General features: G+C 40.2%; 1 protein-coding gene across 1 annotated transcript in view; it reads left to right on the plus strand.

Annotated features, from left to right (window-relative positions):
- The window catches only part of YME1L1 (YME1 like 1 ATPase), a 45275-nt gene extending 34298 nt beyond the window's left edge, over positions 1-10977 (plus strand). Inside the window, exons 15-19 of the mRNA XM_012437793.3 lie at positions 2443-2594; positions 3696-3822; positions 3906-3979; positions 5794-5880; positions 9311-10977. Of these exons, the coding sequence (XP_012293216.2) occupies positions 2443-2594; positions 3696-3822; positions 3906-3979; positions 5794-5880; positions 9311-9454 (584 nt within the window). The 3' untranslated portion in view covers positions 9455-10977. The remainder of the gene's footprint in view (positions 1-2442; positions 2595-3695; positions 3823-3905; positions 3980-5793; positions 5881-9310) is intronic.
- Positions 10978-13887: the final 2910 nt, after the last annotated feature.

A 13887-nucleotide genomic window follows, 5' to 3' on the forward strand; every position in this document is an offset into this window, starting at 1 on the left:
CTTTACAATCCTCTTGTCAGTGATACAGACTGATTTTATAGTGTACTACATTTATTAGTTTTGTCTCTTTCTTAGAATACCTTTTTTTCTGACTGGAAAGGTTAAAAAAGTGATGGGAACATGAAAATATATACTTGACAACAGCATAATTTGGCCTCTTATAAAAGAAATATATACTAGTGGCTTATATAATTATGTAGTTATACTGGTGGTGGGGAGATGGAGCACATACACATTTCCTCTTTTCCGATGTTGCTGATAAAAAGAATGGTTAACTTTATCCTGTGCTTAATTTTGATTTTAAATCTTGGATTGGCTTAAAAACAGGTTAGTTAGGATATTCTTGTTAAATTGGAAGTTTATTGGCTGGGCATGGTGGCTCACACCTGTAATCCAGGCACTTTGGAGGCCAAGGTGGGTGGATCACCTGAGGTCGGGAGTTCAAGACAGCCCGACCAACATGGCGAAACCCTGTCTTTAAAAAAAAAAAAATTGGAAGTTTATTTTATAGAAATAGAATTAAGTTTTCCCTTTTGATGTAAGAATTAAGATGATAGTTTTGACAGTTTTGGTTTGCAGATAAATTGTTACGGTTTGTATGTGTTATAGAATGAATTCTGCCCATTTTAAAAAATGTTTACTCTGTTTAAAATATTAATAGGCTGGGCGTGTGGTGGCTCACACCTGTAATCCCAGCATTTTGGGAAGCTGAGGCAGGAGGACTGCTTGAGCCCAGAATTGTTGGAGCTCAAGATCAGCTGGGCAACATAGTGAGACTCTATCTCTACCAAAAATTTTAAAAATTAGCTGGGCAGTGTAGCGTGCACCTGTGGTCCCATCTACTCAGGAGTCTGAGGTGGGAGGATTGCTTAAGTCGAAGAAGTTGAAGCTACAGTGAGCTGTGATCACACAACTGAACTCCAGCCTGTTTAAAAAGAAAAACAGAAAAATACTAAAGCTAGGCACAGTGGTTCACAGCTGTAATCTCAGCACTTTGGGAGGCTAAGATGGGCAGATTACTTGAGGCCAAGAGTTCAAGGTTGTAGTCAGCTATTATAAAAGTGACTTTAGGCTGGGTGCAATGGCTCATGCCTATAATCCCAGCACTTTGGGAGGCCGAGGCAGGTGGATCATGAGGTCAGGAGTTTGAGACCAGCCTGGCCAACATGGTGAAACCCTGTCTCTACTAAAAATACAAAAATTAGCCGGGCCTGGTGGCGGGTGCCTATAATCTCAGCTGCTTGGGAGGCTAAGGCAGAAGAATCACTTGAACCCAGGAGGCAAAGGTTGCAGTGAGCCGAAATCGAGCCATTACACTCCAGCCTACACGACAAGAGCAAGGACTCAGTCTTTTTTTTTTGAGATGGAGTCTCGCCCTGATGCCCAGGCTGGAGTGTAATGGCGCAATCTTGGCTCACTGTAACCTCTGCCTCCCGGGTTCAAGTGATTCTCCTGCCTCAGGCTCGTGAGTAGCTGGGATTACAGGTGTGTGCCACCATGCCTGGCTAATTTTTTGTATCTTTAGTAGAGATGGGGTTTCACCATGTTAGCCAGGCTAGTCTCCAACTCCTGACCTTGTGATCCACCCACCTCAACCTCCCAAAGTGCTGGATTACAGGCATGAGCCACCGTTCCTGGCCAGGACTCTGTCTTAAAAAAAAAAAAAAAAGAAATGACTTTAAGGAGAATTCGTTTTTATTTTTCAATTTTATTTTTATTTTTTGAGACAGAGTCTTGCTCTGTCACCCAGGCTGGAGTACAGTGGTGCCATCTCAGCTCACTGCAATCTCTGCCGCCCGGATTTAAGCAATTCTCATGTCTCAGCCTCCCGAATAGCTAGGACTACAGGCATACTCCTCCACACACAGCTAATTTTTGTATTTTAGTAGAGACGGGGTTTGACCATGTAGGTCTGGCTGGTCTCGAACTCCTGACCTCAGGTGATCCACCCACTTCAGCCTCCCAAAGTGCTGGGATTACAGGCATGAGCTACTGCGCTTGAGAATTAGTTTTTTGTTTTTTAATGTTAATCCCATGTCAGATACAGTCACACCTCAGTATCCACTGAGGGGGTGGGGATTGGTTCCAGGACCCATGTAGATACTAGAAGTTAAGGATGCTCAAGTGTCTTTTATAAAATGGTACACTATTTGCATATAACCTACACAATTCTCCTGTATACTTCAAATCATCTGTAGATTACTAATACAATATAAATGCTCTGTAAACAGTTGTGTTCTACTGTTTTTTTTTAATTTGTATTATTTTTTATTATTCCTCTTCCCCATACTTTTAATCCTTTCTTGGTTGAATCTATGGATGCACAACCTGCTGATAGGAAGGGTGGAGTGTGTTTGATTTGCAGACAAGAATGTGTTTTGTTGATTTAAATATACCTTTCTAGTGGAGTATTTTATTTACTTAATTAAATTTTTATCTTAGGTCCTGAAAGAAGAAGCGTGGAAATTGATAACAAAAACAAAACGATCACAGCATATCATGAATCTGGTCATGCCATTATTGCATATTACACAAAAGATGCAATGCCTATCAACAAAGCTACAATCATGCCACGGGGGCCAACACTTGGACATGTAAGTTTTTTGTAGTTTTTTTGTTTTCAAACATAACTTTACAGAAGCTTTTGTAAGAATAGCTGATTAAAACATTTACAAAGAAAATTTGACTACATCCTATATTTTTGATACTTCTTTCACTTTCTGATTTCTGAAATTTAAAAGACTATTTTCTTAATATAGTTCATATTATATATTTACATTATAAAATTTGAGTAATGACAGCAAACTTTAATTCTTTTTTTTCATTTTTGAGACGGGGTTTTACTCTTGTTGCCCAGGCTGGAGTGCAATGGCACAATCTCGGCTCACTACAACCTCCGCCTCCTGGGTTCAAGCAGTTCTCCTGCCTCATCCTCTTGAATAGCTGGGATTACAGGTGCCTGCCATCATGCCCAGCTAGTTATTGTATTTTTAGTAGATGGGGTTTCACCATGTTGGCCCAGCTGGTCTGGAACTCCTGACCTCAGGTGATCCACCCGCTTCAGCCTCCCCAAGTGCTGGGATTACAGGTGTGAGCCACCACACCCTGCATTCTTAAATATCTAATTGCTCTGCTGCCCCCAAAGAGAAGACATTAGTAAGTGATTCAGTAGTTTCTCTAAGATTTTTCTCATTTAGTACAGGTTTACCAGCTCTTTCAAAATTGTAGACATTTAAAAAATTTCTATGCACCTGGGGAGAAAACAGTCCTATTGTAGCATTATCCACCTATTGTTACTGCTTTATAATGGATTTTTAAATTTTCTAATTGCTGATTTTTCATCAATCCCCTGATGACCAGCTTTCAGCAACATGGTATAAAGTACTTTAGTGAGAGCTAAATGATAATTCTCGTTTTTATTTTTTATTTTGCCCAGTCTTATGGTCCTGAAATTCTGATTTTTTAATGTAACTATCTCAGAACTGTATCAGAATTTATTTTCTTTAAATTTTTATGTTGTTTTATAGAGATGGGGTCTCATGATGTTGCCCAGGCTGGTCTCAAACTCCTGAGCTCAACTGTTCCTCCCACCTCAGCCTCCCAAAGTGCTGAGACTACAGGAATGAGCCACTGCACACAGGCTGTATCTGAATTTGTTTTCTTACTTTTTATCTGTTTGATTTTTAATTGTCTAGGTGTCCCTGTTACCTGAGAATGACAGATGGAATGAAACTAGAGCCCAGCTGCTTGCACAAATGGATGTTAGTATGGGAGGAAGAGTGGCAGAGGAGCTTATATTTGGAACTGACCATATTACAACAGGTTAGCTTTAAAGAATGGTTTTAGTTCAAATTGTATGTAATCTTAAAGATGTTTTAAAAAATTGTTGTATGTTTTTATTTTAGGTGCTTCCAGTGATTTTGATAATGCCACTAAAATAGCAAAGCGGATGGTTACCAAATTTGGAATGAGTGAAAAGGTAATAGATTATTTTAATCATTTTCACGTATCAAATTACATGCCAAGTGTTGATTTAAGAGATGGTTCTGATTATAAATTGGTAACATTGCCGGGCGCGGTGGCTCAAGCCTGTAATCCCAGCACTTTAGGAGGCCGAGTCGGGTGGATCACAAGGTCAAGAGATCAAGACCATCCTGGTCAACATGGTGAAACCCCGTCTCTACTTAAAATACAAAAAATTAGCTGGGCATGGTGGCGTGTGCCTGTAATCCCAGCTACTCAGGAGGCTGAGGCAGGAGAATTGCCTGAACCCAGGAGGCGGAGCTTGCGGTGAGCCGAGATCGCGCCATTGCACTCCAGCCTGGGTAACAAGAGCGAAACTCCATCTCAAAAAAAATAAAAAAATAAAAATAAATAAATTGGTAACATTTACTTTTTCTCTCTCTCACTCTAATGGATTTGAAGCTGCTTATTCTGAACATTGTTATTCTCCGAATAAGGAAAATGGAGCCTTTTCTTAGCTCCTCAGAATGAGCTGCCCAGACAGTAATGATTACTTCATGAGTTAAGTGATAAAGCAAGGTGAATTCCTTAGCCTTTCCATATGGCATAAAAGAGCCTACTTTCAGAGTTGGTTACTTTACCATTTTCATATATTTCATATTTTCATCTTCTCATTGTTCTTGAAGTACCATTATACTCTGTGAATTATGGATTTCTTTATTTGAAGTAGCTGCCAAGGTTTTTTAAGAAAGTACTCAGAACCAGACTTAAAATGATTTTAGGCTGGGCGCAGTGGTTCACACCTGTAATCCCAGCACTTTGGGAGGCTAAGGAAGCTGCACTGCTTTAGCCTAGGAGTTCTGGACCAGTCTGGGCAACATGGCACAACCCCATCCTACAAAAAATACAAAAATTAGCCAGGTGTGGTGGTGTATTCCCAGCTACTTGGGATTCTGAGGTAGGAGGACTGCCTGAATCCAGGAGGTCAAGGCTACAGTGAGTCATGGTCATGCCACTGCACTCTACCCTGGGTGACACAGCAAGACCCTGTCTCAAAAAAAAAAAAAATTTTTAAATTTTCCCTTTTGCCCATACTTTTACCATTTTGATATCAGTGGGTTTGTGGGGTGTTTTTGTGTTTTGTTTTGTTTTGTTTTGTTTTGTTTTGTTTTGAGATGCAGTGTTGCTCTTTTGCCCATACTGGAGTCCAGTGGCATGTTGTTGGCTCAGGGGTGGAGCCACTGCCTCCCAGGTTTAAGTCATTCTCCTGCCTCAGCTTCCCAATTAGCTGGGAATTACAGGCACCTGCCACCACACCTGGCTAAATGTTAGTCTTTATACTTTCAGAAGAATGTGGAAATTTCTTTTCCCTCAAACACTGTTTGTTCGTTTATTTTTTTATTTATTTTTGAGATGGAGTCTTGCTCTGTCGCCCAGGCTGGAGTGCAGGGGCACAATCTTAGCTTACTGCAATCACTACCTCCTGGGTTCAGGTGATTCTCCTGCCTCAGCCTCCTGAGTAGTTGTGATTACAGGCACACACCACCATTCCCAGCCAGTTTTTGTGTTTTTAGAAGAGATGGGGTTTCACCATGTTGGCCAGGCTGGTCTTGAACTCCTGACCTCAGGTGATTCACCTGCCTCCACCTCCCAAAGTGCTAGGATTACAGGCGTCAGCCACTGCTCCCAGCCTTAGGTGCAGTTTTATATTATACTTCTTTCTTGTCTCCCATATATTTGTTTACTTATGTATAGGATAGTACTTTGTCTTTTAAATTTGTTGTTGTTTGGGGGTTTTCTGTTCAATTACTTTCTTCCTTTTGGTTTTAGCTTGGAGTTATGACCTACAGTGATACAGGGAAACTAAGTCCAGAAACTCAATCTGCCATTGAACAAGAAATAAGAATCCTGCTAAGGGTAATGATAATATTTTTCTGTGCTTATTTATTTTCTTAGGAGCAATGTGCTTAAATAGTTAGGTTCTTAAAAAATAACAACTGAAGGCCCTCTGTTCACTAGAAACATCATTTTATAAAATAAAGATAATAGTAAGTCACCATGGTGCCTGGGGAAAACATTAAAAAATAAAGATAATAGGTGCACCATTTTAACAATGATTTAAATGTTATTAAGGCACCTCTCTCTGTTCATAAAATGAGACTTATTTTCTCCTGGACATGGCCTAAGAACAGTTATATATTGTGTGGTTGTAAAAATTCAGTCCTCAGGGTGAGGGATAAAATAACTACATATGAGGTACAGTGTACACTACATGGGTGTGGGTACATTAAACTCCTAGACTTTATCACTATACAATTCATCCATGTAACCAAAAACCATTTGTACTCCATAAGCTGTTGAAATAAAAACTATATATATAAAATTTTGTATACATATAAAGTTCAATTGTACTTTAGCTGCAAAACTGTAAGAGGTAATAGAATGGGAAGAGTATTGTTTATTGAGTCTTGTTTTCTCACTCTGACATGTATTCAACAAATAATTTTTTTCTTTTTTATATGGAGTCTTGCTCTATTGCCCAGGCTGGAGTGCAGTGGTGTACGATCTCGGCTTACTGCAATGTCCACCTCCTGAGTTCAAGTGATTCTTCTGCCTCAGCCTCCTGAGTAGCAGGGATTACAGGTGCATGCCACCATGCCTAATTTTTTATTTTTAGTAGAGATGGGGTTTCACCATGTTGGCCAGGCTGGTCTTGAACTTCTGACCTCAAGTGATCCACCCACCTCCACCTACCAAAGTGCCAGGATTACAGGCATGAGCCACCACATCCAGCCAACAAATAATACGTTAAAAGTTTTAAAAAAGATTTACTAGAGATGAGGTTTTGCTGTTTTGCCCAGGGTGGTCTCAAATTCCTCAAGCAATCCTTCTGTTTTGGTCTCTCAAAGTGTTGGGATTATGGGCCTGAGCCACTGCACCCAGCCAACAAATATTGGTTATTCACTTTGTTCCCAGCAGTGTACATGTACTGATAATACAGTATAAATGAAGTTCCCTTTTGCTACAGTGTCCTTTGTAGAATAATGTAGAGAAATATGTAAGGGTAAATTCAGTGGGATCAGTTACAAGGTACTATGGTAAACCAGGCATGGTGTAATGGATGCTGGGATTAGGTTGGTGAAAATGGAAATGGAGAAATTTGGGTGGGTTCAGGAAATACTGAGTTAGTGGAATCAGTATGTCTTTGGATATGGGCAGTGAGCTTAGTTAAAGCTGTTTTCTAGATTCCTGGCTCATGTAACTGTATAATTGTTTGTTCACTAAAGAAATTAGTAGGTTTTTTGTTGTTGTTTTTTTGTGGGTTTTTTTCTTTTAAAGGGATGGGACTCGTGATGTTACCCAGGCTGAACTTGAACTCCTGGGCTCAAGTGATCTTCCTGTTTCAGTCTCCAAGTAGCTGGGGCTACAGGCACACAGTACTGTGCCTAGCTCCACAATTTCAGTTTTTTGTTTTGTTTTGTTTTGTCAAGACAGAGTCTTGCTCTGTTGCCCAGGCTGGAGTGCAGTGGCATGATCTCGGTTCACTGCAACCTCCACCTCCCGGGTTCAAGCGATTCTCCTGCCTCAGCCTCCTGAGTAGCTGGGATTATAGGTGCTTACCACCACGCATAGCTACTTTTTTGTATTTTTAGTAGAGATGGGGTTTCACTATGTTAGCCAGGCTGATCTCAAACTCCTAACATCAGGTGATCCACCCACCTTGGCCTCCCAAAGTGCTGGGATTATAGGTGTGAGCCACTACACTTGGACCGATTTCACTTTATATCGAATTTTTTTTTTTTTTTTTTTTTTTTTTTGAGACGGAGTTTCGCTCTTGATACCCAGGCTGGAGCGCAATGGCGCGATCTCGGCTCACCGCAATCTCCGCCTCCTGGGTTCAGGCAATTCTCCTGCCTCAGCCTCCTGAGTAGCTGGGATTACAGGCACGCGCCACCGTGCCCAGCTAATTTTTTGTATTAGTAGAGACGGGGTTTCACCATGTTGACCAGGATGGTCTCGATCTCTTGACCTCGTGATCCACCCGCCTCGGCCTCCCAAAGTGCTGGGATTACAAGCTTGAGCCACCGCGCCCGGCCTATATCGAATTTAAGGCATCTTAGTTGGAAATAGATGTGGTGACTTAGTGGAGAGATTGGTTATGTATTGCATTTGAATGTTGCAGTTACCCATTTATTAAGGCAGGTCCTTTTTTTTTTTTTTTTTTTTCAGACAGACCCTTTCTCTGCCACTTAGGCTGGAGTGCAGTGCCGCGATCTCAGTTCATTGCAACCTCCGTCTCCCAGGCTCAAGTGATCCTCCCGAGTAGCTGGGACTATAGGCATGTGCCGCCATGCATAACTAATTTTTGTATTTTTTTGTAGAGAGTGTTTCACTACGTTACCCAGGCTGGTCTCGAAATCCTGGGCTCAAACAATCCACCACCTTGGCATCCCAAAGTGCTGAGATTTCATTTTTGAGCCACTAAACCCAGCAAATCAGGTTTTAAGAGCAAGACTGACCAGCCTAGGCAACATGGCAAAACCCCGTTTCTACAAAAAGTAGAAAAATTAGCTGGGCATGATGGTGTATGCCTGCAGTCCCAGCTACTTAGGAGGCTGAGGTGGATGGATCACCTTAGCCTGAGGAAGTTGAGGCTGTAGTGAGCTGTGATTGCCTCACTTCCCTCCAGCCTGAGCAACAGAGTGAGACTGAAAAAAAGAGAGAGATTGAACTGAGTGCCTAGAGACTGAGGAGTGTTTTTGTTAGATGGCACAATAAAGAGGTTTGGATAGCTCCATAGTCAAATGGTGTGGACTTCAACAGAATAGGAATAGTGTTTTATAGAAGAGGGTGGGTAAGTATGGTCTGAAAGTGGAAATACTGAGATATTGGAATCAGTATGTCTTTGGATATGAGTAAAGAGCTCACATCTTTACTGTGAAGTATCTAGGGTAAACATGAACAAATAGCACTTGAGAGAGCTTAGGGAATGCAGTTTCTGCAGGAGAGAGCCTGGGTTTGATTAAGTCAAGGAAGTAGAGGGAATGCTTTAGAGTAGTTAAGGATATGGAAAGTTTATATGATGGAAAGATTTAGAGAGTGTATAGAAGAGGTGCTCTCTGCCTTCTCAGATGTTTGTTCTCTTTTCCTTACTATTTATGTTATAATGCACAAATTTATGTTATAATGCACAAATTATCTCTACTGTAGAATTAAGATTCTTCTGATTTTATAAATATAAACAGATTTCATATTTTTTAGGGTACATAAAATTTTTCTTTTCCCATTGATGGGTTTTTGCATGCCTACATTTGCTGCTGCTTAAGTATCTCGTTTTCTATTTCAGGACTCATATGAACGAGCAAAACATATCTTGAAAACTCATGCAAAGGAGCATAAGAATCTCGCAGAAGCTTTATTGACCTATGAGACTTTGGATGCCAAAGAGATTCAAATTGTTCTTGAGGGGAAAAAGTTGGAAGTGAGATGATAACTCTCTTGATATGGATGCTTGCTGGTTTTATTGCAAGAATATAAGTAGCATTGCAGTAGTCTACTTTTGCAACACTTTCCCCTCATTCTTGACGTGGTGTAATTGAAGGGTGTGAAATGCTTTGTCAATCATTTGTCACATTTATCCAGTTTTGGTTATTCTCATTATGACACCTATTGCAAATAAGCATCCAATGGCAAATATATTTTAAAAAAATAAAGAACTATCAGGATTGAAAACAGTCGTTTGAGGAATGTCAATTAGTTATTAAATTGAAAGTAACTAATGATTTTATGGTTGGTTACTCTACTAGATGGGATAAAATTGTGCCTTTAGCCTTCTATATTCATCAGTGGAAACTTAATTAAGATGCAGTAATTATGATCCAGATTGACCATAAATAAAATGTTTTTTAAATCTAAATGTAGAGAATTGTAAACATACAGTTGGGATCAAAAGCAGTCTCGGAAACAAAGAGCTGGGCATGTAACCTTTTGGCATGGTGCAGTGGCTCACGCCTGTAATCCCAGCACTTTGGGAGGCTGAGGCGGGTGGATCGCTTGAGGCCAGGAGTTCAAGACCAGCCCTGCCAACATGGTGAAACCCTGTCTCTACTAAAATGCAAAAAAATTGGGCTCAGCATGGTGGCTTACGCCTGTAATCCCAACACTTTGGGAGGCCAAGGCAGGCAAATCACCTGAGGTTGAGAGTTTGAGACCAGCCTGGCCAACATGGTGTAACCCTGTCTCTACAAAAAATACAAAAATTAGCTGGGCATGGTGGCAGGTGCCTATTATCCCAGCTACTTTAGGGGCTGAGGCAGGAGAATTGCTTGAGCCCGGGAGGTGGAGGTTGCAGAGAGCCGAGATCGTGCCACTGCACTCCAGCCTGGGCAACAGAATGAGACTCTGTCTCCAAAGGAAAAAAAAATTAAATAAAAATTAAATACAAGAAAAAGCCAGATGTGGTGTTGCACACCTGGGATCTCAGCTACCTGAGAGGCTGAGGCACGAGAATTGCTTGAACCTGGGAGGTGGAGGTTGCAGTCAGCCAAGATCACAAGAGCCACTGCATTCCAGCCTAGGCTAGAGAGAGACTCTGTCTCAAATGATTATAACCTTTCAGAAATGCAATGTGCATTTTCATGTTCTCTTTTTTTCAGCATTACTGTCATTCTCCCTAGTTAATTGTATTTCAGAGAAGCAGTATTTTGTTAAATAAATAACCTCATTCTGAATAATGTCCCTCATTTTGGCTATAATTATGCTTGGTTTCAAAAGCAAAATTAAACAAAAATCTTAGTCCCCTCCAAAGTGAACTTTCTGTTACCCTGGGTTGGAAATGCCAAGTTGTGTTTACTTTTCATTCAGATTTTGTGAATATGAACATTTTGTTACAGGATTTACAGATGAATATTTAACTCAATAGAAAAATTATTTTACAGCACATTGTATTGGTTTTACAACCAGATTATATTCTTGATGTTGACTTTATTAAAATTATCTACAATTTCCTAATAACTTAAGCTGTATATGGTCTTCATTGAAGAAGATGGATATTGTTACAGGAAGCTTGTTTTCATTATATTCTTGACCTTTTGGGGATAATCTTAAATCTTAATGTAATTTCAAACTGACAGAAATGTTACCAGCATAATACTTGGAACTCTCATATACCCTTTATCCAGATTTACCAGTTGTTTTCATTTTGCCCATTTTTTATTGCCCAAACCTGTTCTGTCTCCCTCTCTGTATGTACATACATACACATATACAATATTGATAAAGTCTTATCTGACTTAATTTTTTTTATTATTTGAGAATCATGTTTTAAGCCTGCAGCAGAAGAACCTGTGAATATTTATAAGTGATAGAGATGATACTTCCTTCTGATTACATCCCATGAGTTAAAAATAGTTTTATATATATGTGTGTGTGTATATGTATTTTTTTTTTTTTTTTTTTGAGACAGAGTCTCACTCTGTTGCCCAGGCTGTAGTGCAGTGATGTGATCTTGGCTCACTGCAACCTCCACCTCCCAGGTTCAAGTGATTGCCAGCCTCCTGGAATTACAGGCATGTGCCGCCACACCAGCTAGGTTTTGTTTTTTTGTTGTTGTTTTGTTTTTTAGTAGAGACAGGGTTTCACTATGTTGGCCAAGCTGGTCTCGAACTCCTAGCCTCAAGTGATCCTCCTGCCACAGCCTACCAAAGTGCTGGGATTATAGGTATGAGCCTCTGTCCTCAGCCAAACTTACTATGTTTAACAAAGCATCTGTTGTCTTGGTATTTCTTTTTCAGTATGATTTTTGGTCGTGTAATATGGCTTAGTTTTTACATACTAGTGCTAGGCTATTTAGTCATACTATTTGTCCATAATCATTATCAAAATTAACACTGTTAGTACTGAAGGAACTAATCTAGGGATTTAGAAGAATTATCTACACTATTACTAAATTAATAATAGGGGCTGGGTGCAGTGGCTCACGCCTGTAATCTCAGCATTTTCGGAGGCTGAGGCTGGTTAGGATCACTTGAGCCTACAAGTTTAAGATCAATCTTGGCAACATAGTGAGACCCAGTCTCTACAAAATAAAATATTAGCTGGGCATGGTATCGTGTGCCTATAGTCTCAGCTATTCAGGAGGCTCAAGTGGGAGGATAGATTGAGCTCAGGAGGTCGAGTCTGCAGTAAGGAGTGGCACACCACATCACTCCAGCCTGGGCGACAGAGTGAGACCCTGTCTCAAAAAATACATGGATAGGGACACAGGTAAACCCTTTCTAGACTTTTGTTGATTAGAGCTGTTATTTCCCCTTTTATCCTGTTGAAAGCATTCTTAAATGATTATGCTAAAATTTAGGAATGACCTTGTGAGGTTCCTCTTTGCTGTCGTCATATTATTGGTTAACTGTGAGGTTATATCCTTGGTTCTTTTAGTTTCTCTCCATATTTCTCTCATCTGCTGATGCTTCTTAATCTTTCCTGCCAGCCCTTTTCTGTTCAGGATGTATTTCCAGCTACTTCCTCTGTTTCTCTGTAGCATTCAATTTATACTTTTGTAGCAAGCTGTTCTCTGTTGTTTTGATGTCTGCCTTTTCACATGTGATGAATTCTGGAAAGCTTATTTGAACACCTTTGCATCTCTAAGACTAAATGGAATGCTGTAAAGGTGGACACGTAATACATTTTAGTAGGTATTTCCCTCACCATAAGGCAGAGCACTGGAACAGATGAAACAGACTTTCCAAGGAAGGTTAATATAATGCTATAGGGAATAGGAGTATTACATGACTTTTTCATCTCCAAAAGTATCCTAATGAGTATCACAGTAAAAAGGCCAATGGAATGTCTTCTTGGAAACTGATTTCTTTAAGAAGGGAAAAAAATACTGGATAGGATTATGAGCCAGTATAACATACTATCTGTCACTTAAAAGGGTCTATCAAATGGATATAAAGAAATTTAAGATCTCTAGCATGTGAAATTATTTAAGGTGTTTTAGATTGATTTCACACAAGATGTACTCTATCTTTGATCAGCCAGTTATTGCCATTCAGATTCTAACTGATATATATTGTATAAGTTCATTATTAATGAAAGTCCCTTAAAATTCAGCCTCACAGGACTAGAGTTACAGCAGTCTTTCATATACCTGTATCTTAATGCTGGAGGACTTAAGACTTGATTGTAAGACTAGAAAAATATGTTGGTGGACTTACAGAGAGTGGGGCAGATGGAGAAACAGTTACTTGGGACTCATGATATTTAAAGACTTCTGGTGATTAATCATTAATTTGACATCCATGTCAAATACTTTACGTACCAAGTTTGTACAATTAAAACCCACAGGTTGCCTGTGGCTAACACGGTAATCCCAGCACTAACGGTAACACCGTTAAACGGTGGCTAACACCTGTAATCCCAGCACTTTGGGAGGCCGAGGCAGGCAGATCACATGAGGTCAGGAGTTCAAGACCAGCTTGGCCAACCTGGTGAAAGCCCGTCCCTACTGAAAATACAAAAATTAGCTGGGTGTAGTGGTGTGTGCCTGTAGTCCCAGCTACTCAGGAGGCTGAGGCATGAGAATTATTTGAACCCAGCAGGCGGAGGCTGCAGTGAGCCAAGATTGTGCCACTGCACTCCAGCCTGGGTGACTGAGACTCTGTCTCAACAACAAAAAAGCTCACAGGTTCCATTGACTTTTGATTATATAATAGGGACCATGTAATTAAAGTGGGTGACCATGTTCATGCTTTCCCTTAGGAAGAAAGTAGTATTTCTGGGTTTTGTTTACTGGATACCTAATGGAGTCTTTAAGTTTCATAGATATACCATTAGCAGTCAGATAAATAAGGAGGCTGTGTGTGGTGGCTCATGCCTGTAATCTGAGCACTTTGGGAGACCGAGGCAGGTGAATCACGAAGTCAG

This window comes from Aotus nancymaae, unplaced genomic scaffold, assembly GCF_030222135.1.
Source record: "Aotus nancymaae isolate 86718 unplaced genomic scaffold, 86718_ANA_hifiasm-v0.15.2.pri h1tg000077l, whole genome shotgun sequence".
Lineage (NCBI taxonomy): Eukaryota > Metazoa > Chordata > Mammalia > Primates > Aotidae > Aotus > Aotus nancymaae.